Source organism: Pyxicephalus adspersus, chromosome 9, assembly GCF_032062135.1.
Source record: "Pyxicephalus adspersus chromosome 9, UCB_Pads_2.0, whole genome shotgun sequence".
Classification (NCBI taxonomy): domain Eukaryota; kingdom Metazoa; phylum Chordata; class Amphibia; order Anura; family Pyxicephalidae; genus Pyxicephalus; species Pyxicephalus adspersus.
The window spans coordinates 54,100,826-54,110,688 of NC_092866.1; the positions used below are offsets into that span (position 1 = coordinate 54,100,826).

Genomic DNA, 9,863 nt, shown 5'->3' on the forward strand with positions numbered 1-9,863 from the left:
TTGCCGATATAAGGGGCAACGTCACAGGTTCACATTAATGGGTGACCTACTCACCATCCCTACTCTCCTTGTATTCTCCATGTGGCTCCCCCTCTTTCCTCTACTGGTGCTTGACCACTCTGGTACCCAGTGTTGTAACATGGAGGCATAGGGGTCCACTGATATCCAACATTGTAACATAAAGGTAAGGAGAGAGTCCTTGGCCCTTCTGTATGTACGAGTATGTATGAACTTCAAAGTCACCATCTAGAAATTACAGGGCTTGTTCTCTTGATTCCCTGTGGCTGAACATAATGATGGATGGGTGAATAAAAGATGAGTAATGGTGCATGGAACAGAACAGGATCATTTTATTTGCAATTTGAAGTTTGAGGCAACACTGTCAACTTGTCCATGTCTCTGGAACCTTCCATTCCCCCCCTCTAATGTACTTACCTTACCTGTGATGTCCTGTAGCTCCTTGCTCTTATGTAGCCATCAAGAATCAGCACTTCTGGTACCAAGGAGCATGTGACTTTCTCAACTGTGACAGTTTTGGGGCCTAGGATCTAATCTCTAGACCCAAGTACGGTCACATAAATGAGGGATTGACGTCATTGCTTCTCAAGGTCATTGACACAGCTTATTTTAGCTCAGGGAAGGAGCACAGGTAAGTTTAGTATATGTAACCTGGAGGGTGCCCTTTTTCGGAGACACTGTCACATTGCCTCAAATGTCTCAAAATCAGAGTTGTCACTACTTGTGGCTGTGGGTAAGGATCATTAAACATGTATTGAAGGGCCCCTAGATTGTTCATGATAGCCCCAAGGGTTTATGATATTGCTGTTCATTAAACCCTCAGTTTCTGCATAACCATTTTAAACATACAATTGCATGAATCCTGTTCAGCCTGAGCAGAATCTGCTATACATAAACCCTAATTTTTCTTCCCTTCCACTACATTTTTGTTTATAAATGTAATCACTGACAATGGCTAATATTTATTGCGGCAAAATGTATGCAAATTGTTCTACTGCACAGCATTAAATAATTTAATCTTGATATATAGAAGATTAAATTCACTCTACATATTTGCTTGTGACATAAATCTCTAATTATGTTCTTTTTTTATATTTTTTTTTTGTATACATACAGACAATAATTGAACACCGTGAGAAGGCTCAATGACGGTTTCCAGCCATGCAATGTTCTTGGAAGGCTGTCCTCTTACTAGCGCTGGCCTCTATAGCTATCCAGTACACAGCCATCCGAACCTTTACAACCAAATCCTTTCATATGTGTCCCGTTCCCAACCCGAGCAATTGTAGCCAGGGACAAGAACCCACAGACGCTCCGGATCGGTTGTGTGAAGATGGCCAGCCAGTAACTTCTAACATCTCGAGGAAAACCCATATCCTCATCTTGGCCACCACCCGCAGTGGGTCTTCATTTGTTGGTCAACTGTTTAATCAACACTCGGATGTTTTTTATTTGTTTGAACCACTCTATCATGTTCAGTACACGTTAATACCTAAAATGACTCAAAGTAAAAGCCCTGCTGAAAGGAGAGTGATGTTGGGAGCTAGCCGAGACCTCTTAAGAAGTCTTTATGACTGTGATCTTTATTTCATGGAGAACTATATTAAGCCACAACCAGTCAATCACACCACAGACAGACTGTTCCGAAGGGGTGCAAGTAAAGCGCTCTGCTCTGTTCCGGTTTGTGATGCCCTTGGCCCCACTGATATTTATCTAGAAGAAGGCGACTGCATTAAGAAATGTGGGAGCCTGAATTTGACTCTGGCGATGGAGTCCTGCAAAGATCATGGACACGTGGCTATCAAAACAGTCCGGGTTCCCGAAGTAAATGACTTAAGAGCTTTGGTAGAGGATCCTCGCCTAAATTTAAAGGTAATTCAGTTGGTGAGAGATCCACGAGGCATATTGGCCTCCCGTAGTGAAACCTTCAGAGACACTTACAGACTATGGAGGATCTGGAGGGCTACAGGTCGAAGACCATACAATTTAGACTCAACTCAGTTAACCACAGTTTGTGAGGACTTCTTAAACTCTGTGTCAACTGGTTTTAGCAGGCCACCATGGCTCAAGGGGCGCTACATGCTCTTGAGATATGAAGACCTGGCAAGAAATCCTATGAAGAAGATGGAGGAAATCTATGATTTTGTGGGTATTCCACTGGATGTCAATGTGGAAAGATGGATCCTAAACAATACCCGAGGTGACCAATCTTCTGCCAAACACAAGTATGGCACAGTAAGAAACTCTGCAGCCACAGCTGAAAGCTGGAGACTGACTTTGTCCTATGACATTGTAGAGTTCACACAGAATGCCTGTCGACAAGTATTAAGCCAACTGGGCTACAAAACTGTGGGTTCTTCCCAGGACTTGAGGAACCTTTCCTACAGCCTCATCGAGGACAGATCATTTGCACCTTTTTTGTAATGGTCTATTTCCCCATATCTATAATGTACACAGTGAGGGTGTTATAAAAAGGAGACCAAGAAAGAAGCTAGGAAGGGAAAATAAACTCTTATTTTTATAATAAAGCTACCCCCTTCTTCATCTTGTTTCTTTTTTCTTGGGAAACAAGTTGCACTACAGTGGTTGGGATCTATAAGCACATTGAAAAAAGGGGGTTATACCTCTGAAACTTGAAGCCGTTTCTACAGAGCTGTTAAACAAAAAACACCCTGTTAGATTGAACCCATTCATAGATTGATATTGCTTATCTGTATGGACATACTCATTGGGATTTCATGGAGAGCCTTAAAGGGAATATTTTGTGGTGAGATTTTGTTCATTGCTGGGTGATTCATCTGGGTCAACCATTTATCAATCATCAAAAACAGGCCAAGTGGACACCTATCCTGAAAGAAACATGGAGGCCCCCATTAACGACCTTTCCTTCTAAAAATGTTAGTTGCCTGGCTGCTTGTAGCTTCAACACTTTCTGAGGCATTAACCTTAAAACATTGGAAACAGTAAGGCAATGTGGACTTTTGTTGCCTGAATGTTAGGGATTCAGGAAGCACTGATGCAGCCAGTAAAATAACATTTCCCAAAACAGTAACAGACCCCATATTTCTCTCAGTACAGGTTTCCTTTAGGTAAACATTATAAGTAAATTTGGCATTGTAAAGCAGTGCAGTAAAGTATATGTGTAATGAATACTGACTTTCTGACTTGTTTCATATGCTTTTTCTCATTTTAACATTTGCTTCTTTAGCAGATGGTCTTCGGACCATATGGCAGGGCATGTGTTCATGAGATCTCATACAAGAAGAGTTGTGTTCTCTCAGTTGGAATGCAGCTCAAATTCTTCTATTCTGCTGACATCACATGACCACACGTACTTTCTGTAGAACAGGTAAATTTTACACAATGATTTAAAAATGGAAAACGGAATACATGTATGTATATATTACATCAGTCTTGTAAATACTTCATACACTACTATTATAAAATGAAAAATGGTCAGAAAAAGTCAGAGTTTACTTGTCTATGAGTTCACCTGTGCAGAACAAAGCAAAAGGTTTACTTAACTGCCACCTCCTTCTTTGCACATATTAACCATCCTAAAGCAATTTACTCTGTTGCTGTGGCCATATCTAGGCTCTAATAAAAAGAGTGCAACCTCTCCAGAACCCATTTTATGAATTTCAAAACTTTTATATACCCAGTGATGAGGGATAAAAATCAAAGTAGCAAAAAGAAATCGTAAAGGGCCCTTCTTAGCAGGGGCAATAGATCCTGGAAACAGGGCCAAAGGGGCAATCCTGGGGAAAGCTGGAAGGTGCATTCTGACGACTTGATTGTGAAACAAGAACCGTACAAGAGGACAGGTCCACTAAATATGTAACATTGTACCCAGTTCTCTCCTGTACTGCCAAAAAAGCTCTGATACCTGCAGAAAAATACCATGCAGTTGATATGGACACCTATACCAATAGGATAGTATTTTAAAACCCTTCGTCTGGGCCCACCAAAAGGTCGTGCCCTCATTTTCTCACCCCTCTCCAGAAAACAGAACAGCTCTGTATGTGCAGCACTCATTCTTTTTACTGTAGTAGACATAAAAATTATGATTAATCATTTCCAACCACAGAAATCTGTTGCCTAGCTCATGTCTGTATGGGGCTTAAATCCTACATTTGGTCCAAATTAATAACTACCAAAACACTGTCACAAAAAACACTACAACACTGTCACATGGAAGAAAGGAAAGTGAGCCACATGTTCCCTATGCATGGAAGTAATGAGTATTTTTATTTCCTACTGGCAGCCAAACAAAATGGCGGGGTACTGCAGACAAGATAACTATGAGCAGATGTGCTCAATTTTGCCTATGGGTGCTGGGGATAAAAAAAAAAATGGTTGTACTTACCTGTGATGCTTTGGGCTGTGGGAACATATTTATAGTCCATGTCTACAAAGAAAAACTATTTATTGGTAGATTACCTGCGATTAATGAAGAACAGTTTTGGCAGATTGGTTATAGAACTAGGAAGAAGGCTACGGGAGTAGAGAATCGGGTAAATACAGCTATTGGGTTTATTTAAATCCAAGCATGTAACCCTTGCAGTACAGGGAAGCCCAACTGCAAGGATTATATTTAATATATATAATGGCACAAGGGAGGTGATAAAAACTATTTACACAACTTTTTACTGCCCTGCTTTACAAATCAAATCAAATCTGGCAAGGAGTGTGCAGCAATGTATCAAAGACTTGTTATAGGTGACGAAGGTGTTTACTGTTTACACAAACCAAAACACAAACGCTACGTTCTTTGGATAAGTAATTTTTTTTTCCAGAGCACGCTGTAGGACTCAAAGGGGTAGGGAAATTGCACAAATTTTCTTGAACCATGTTGTATTAACTTATATTTGTTTATATAGAGGTATGCATTGAAGAGCTGGATTCTTATTGTGTCTTTCATGCCTTAGGTCATTGAAGGCAAAACTGTACAGATGTCTGTGAATTCTTGAATTTATATATATGTGTCATATTTCTCAAATAAACTGGAAATCAGCAATAAAGATGGCGTTTCATAAATGGGTGAAAAGTTATTTTACAATTGCAATCTTTTACTTTTCTGAAACACTTTTGTGTAGTGGAGGGGTTTCCTTTTATAAGAGCTTCTCAGATGAACCAAGGTAGGGAGTCGCAGTTATGGCCAATTTTTGCAGCATCACCTACTGGTAATATTTTATGTGCAAAAGCAACCATATGGGAGTATCAAATGATTTCCCATATCTTTCCCTGTTTTTCCTGATCTCATTTGGGAATACTTTTGACTAACCTGAATCAAGGAGGGTGATGTGGTAAATAGGCAATAAATGGGTGGCAAATGAGGGCACAAACAAACATTCAACTGTCCTTGGATTTCTTGGCTATTTATTAAAGCTCTCCAAGGCTGGAGAGAATACATTAGTGACGGTGGCTGATCCAACAAACCTGGAATGTATTTTCTAAAAGTCATTTGCTATTTGTTAGCAAATGTTTTCAATCCTGGACCAGATCCATTCCAGTTTTGGTGGATCACCCAGCTTCACTGATGAAAGTGTATCCTCTCCAGCCTTGGAGAGCTTTAATAAATCAGGGCCAATAGATCAGTAGAAATGTAAAAATCATTTAGAGTTATGTGAATGACTGAGATTAAGAGTTGAATGTAAATGTTTTTGTTGGGCAAATGTAGCAAAATCAAATGTCCATTTAATGAACATTAGTTTAGGATGAACATTGTAAAATCAAATATTTGCATTATATGGATATTGGGAATGGGTAAACATGCCTGGGCTAGGGTTATGAAAAGTTGAGTGATTGTTCTTTAAATTGGAATGAATGTTCTTGGAAGTAGAACAAATGTTCTTTGAAGGCTGGGTGAAAGTTCTTTGAAGTCTGATGAACCCAATGTATATTGCTCCATTAAAATGTTATGTTGAAGTATGAATGGTATATGTATGAAAAACATTCAATAATATGTTATTTATGGTTTTTATTGCAGCGTTCATGCAGCAAACTATTTATACAATATCACCATTTACACTGCATCGATATCTTAACAATATCTTCTACCTTTTATTGTGAAAAGTGATCCCTAAAAAGTATTGCAAGATCAAATCACAATAAATGCTCACTAAGGATATTTTATATTTTCCCTTTAAACCTAAACTCCAAGCAAACAGCTGTATTTATGGATGATATACTTATTGGAGGATTATTTTAGCTGCTGCTGAAAATCTGTCATACAACATAGCTCATTTATCCAATATTGCAGTTCCACTTTCACTTCCCATTTTCTTCTCCATCCCCACCCTGTGATTGATCAGTGAAAGAATAAATAATAAAAATTAGCTCATTTTAATCGTACTTGCATTGCAGCATGCCTCACTGGCTCTTTGTGCTGGTTCACTTTCTGCTTGTCTGGGATCTGCTGTACAGCAGACTGCTGATACTACAAACATTCAGGTACTTACAGTGCTTGTATTAAAAAATGCATTTATGCATTAATAATTACAGAGCTGCATTAAGCTGAGCCATTTATATCTCCCTGGGGTTTCAGCTTTAGATTGCCTGCACCGGCAATGTGTTGCAAAGCCATTACATCTTCCCCGGTACCTGCAAGAATAGGTAACAGCTACAACTTATCTATGGATCAACCTTTATTAAATCGCGGAGCTCTGGGGAGACAATGACAGGGGAACGTCTTATCTGACAATGAAATCAGGCCCCTTAACAAAAGAGACTTCACCTGTAAAATAACAAGCTTTTCCCAGAATGCACCATCTTTCTTTCTCTATTTTGCATGAAATAAGGGGCAACAGATTACTTGACTCTGCTGCTGACAATGATGTAGCAGAGAATGCTTAGAAAGTACTTTGTGGTGAATAAAACGATAGAAAAGATATAAACCTCCAGTATTGTGAGCCTTGCATCTCTGTAGGCTATCAAATCAAAGTGATTAGATTGTACAAAAAAATATATTATTCATATATATAAATGTTTGGTGAGGGATTGGATCCAAATGCACTCCTTTTATAGTGTAGTCTAGACTCAATAAATTCAAATTTAAGGATGCTGTGCCCACTTTTTTTTTTTGCTCCAAAACAAGAATAAACAATACAAATATAATACCATACAACAAAACAATATAATATAAAACAATATGATCAACCAATGATAGTCAACCTCCTGGCTCTTTGGCTACGTACACACGTGCAATATTTGGCGTTGGAAAGGATCCTTCTCGATCCTTTCCAATGACAAACGAATGCATGATGCATGAACAATCGTTGTACATACAGCACCGTTCTGTTCTATGGAGAGGGGAGGGGGAGAACGACGGAGTGCCACTCGCTGTCCTCTCTCCCCCTTCACTTACGTTTCAATCGTTCATCGTCCATCGTCTGTGGATCCACCAGGATGGTTGTTCGGACGACAAGCACTATACACATGCAAGATTCTCGTCCGATATCAGCTTTGAGACGATTATTGGAAGAGAACCATTGCACATGTGTACCTAGCCTTTCTGGCACACACGTTCAGAGTTGTTGGTCCAGCAGACCCAAACTTTATGAGAATTCTTTGGGTCTCTAAGCTCCCAGGCTTTGCACAGATTTCCTTCTTTCCTATAAGATTCATCCAGTCTTTTCTGCCTGGGCCACCTGGCATTATTCCCCAACTCCCCACAGGTTTTACAAGTACACTTCCTTTTAATACCATTATCTAGGTTCTTCCTAGCTCACCTCTATTTTTGGCCTGGAAGTGGGATGGAGTGTCTAGCCCACCCTTTCCTTCCAGGACACTCCGGGTCTAGATCCCAGATAATGAGCTGCAAATCTGCAGTGCAACACTTAAGCTGCATACACCCGTGCAATAATTATCATTGGAAACAAACGACTAACGACCATTCGTCCGATAATTGTTAACAAAAAAAATGCACAATCACACCAATGAACATCCTGGCGGATCTGATTGGACGACGATTGTTCGCTATCTATTGTGTGTACGGTCGTTCAGTGATCGTGGATTGTTCTGCGGTACACTCTATCCTTTACACGTCACTTCCTGCATCGTTCAAACGATCGTATCTTGCGTGTGTACAATCTTGGTGGATTATATTTGAACAACCGTATCGTTACTGCATGTACAGAATTGTGCACAATACAATCGTTCGAAATAATCGTGCATTTTCGTTAGTCGTTCGTTTTCTACTGACATTATGTGTGTACCTAGCTTTACTTACTGCCCTATTTTAAAATTTAGGTAGATGTTACTGAATGCTCTTTGAATTTCAATACACTTCAATATATATGCCTATCAGCTTTTCACTGTAATTGAGGGGGAGCAGTAAGAATTTGCAGTCCAAATCAGTAGAGCCGCCGACGGTGACAACCCTGCTCCTCCAGAGATACTATGAGTACTGTGAATGAACGTTGTCATCCCAGGACAAGGCGTGTGTTACTGGTAGGATCACCAGGTGAAAACAAAGGAAAAAAGCCTGCTTAAAGAAAATTAATGCAGCGCAACATCTCAGGACTGGTAAGTTGCAATGTATTGTATACAGTTATGTTCTGGGTCTCATATATACACTTTAAAGTAATTAAGTTGGATAAAGAATGTAAAAAGATATATAGGACTCACATACATACATAATCAGTATTACCGATCAGAAAGGTCCTTTATAGCTCATGCATAGGTTTGTTGTACCTTGATATTGATGAGCAATGGGTAGAGGTTATGAAGACAACTCAAGATTCGGTGTCAGTTTAAACATCATTTCCGGGATTCTTGCTCACTCTTTTACATGTCACCATGGACTCCTCAGTAGGACTATGTGACTTTGTATCATAATGATGACCAACCTGGCAATGACAGCTGCCAGAGCAGATTTTGAAGGTTAACTCAACCTTCAAGAATTAAACTGTCAGGAAAGCAGAAGGCCATGACTGCTTAGCCCTCCAGCTGTCTTTGAATATTTGCTGATAATATATATAGATATAAATGTATCTTTGGCCTTACCCATGGAACTTGCTATACAGCAGAGATGACCATATTTCCAGCCTAGTTTTGTGTTCTGCCATAGTCCTTTAATAATTGGCATTGGAAAATGAGCAGATTGCAGACTAGATAGAAAAAGTGGTGACAATCGAGAATATCAACTCAATTATGCAGGGTAACAAAACAAGATTATAGACCTAAAGAGAAGCGTGATATTTTTTGATGTTTATAGACATATATGTAGAGGAGATTGGTTTGATTTCGAGATCTGGTGACCTATTGAAAAAATTGCGGGTAAAACTACAGAAAACACTGCTCATCCGCAATAAACAATAAATATTACCCATTTTTTATGTGCTACAAAATGTAATTACTTCCCGAGCACAGCCTGCTCCCTTCTTTTACATCATAGCCCTCACTTCTTCAGGGAACATCTGCTTTGCTGTCCATGCTGGGCCAGATTCTCTACTCCTCCCATACCTTACCTATTCTGTACATGTCTTTAGAGGAGCAATGACGAATACTTGAGTGACAATTCCAACTTACCTTGGGCTGCTGACATCAAATTCAAGATGACCCTGTCTCATGGCTTTTTGATGTCTACACTAGGGAGGCTTTACAGGTAAATAGCATTAACAATATAAGTTAAATGCACATATACATTTTTAAGAAGGTTTTGTTTAATGAATGATCTGACAACAGGGTCACATGAAATTCAATAATCAATCTGTGTTAGAAAACTTTGCTTCTAAGTATTGTTTTGTAACCTTTCATGATCCAGCATTCCTGATCTCTCCTACTACTATAAGCCTTGATGAAGCTGGACCAAGGTGCCCTGAAATGTGTCAGACATCTATGTG

General features: G+C 39.5%; 1 protein-coding gene across 2 annotated transcripts in view; it reads left to right on the forward strand.

Annotated features, from left to right (window-relative positions):
* Positions 1–5,055, forward strand: part of CHST1 (carbohydrate sulfotransferase 1) — a 29,041-nt gene extending 23,986 nt beyond the window's left edge. For both annotated transcript variants that reach the window (XM_072422072.1, XM_072422071.1), the window contains one exon: positions 1,135–5,055. In XM_072422072.1, coding sequence (XP_072278173.1) covers positions 1,180–2,442 — 1,263 coding nt within the window. In that variant the 5' untranslated portion in view covers positions 1,135–1,179 and the 3' untranslated portion in view covers positions 2,443–5,055. The remainder of the gene's footprint in view (positions 1–1,134) is intronic.
* Positions 5,056–9,863: the final 4,808 nt, after the last annotated feature.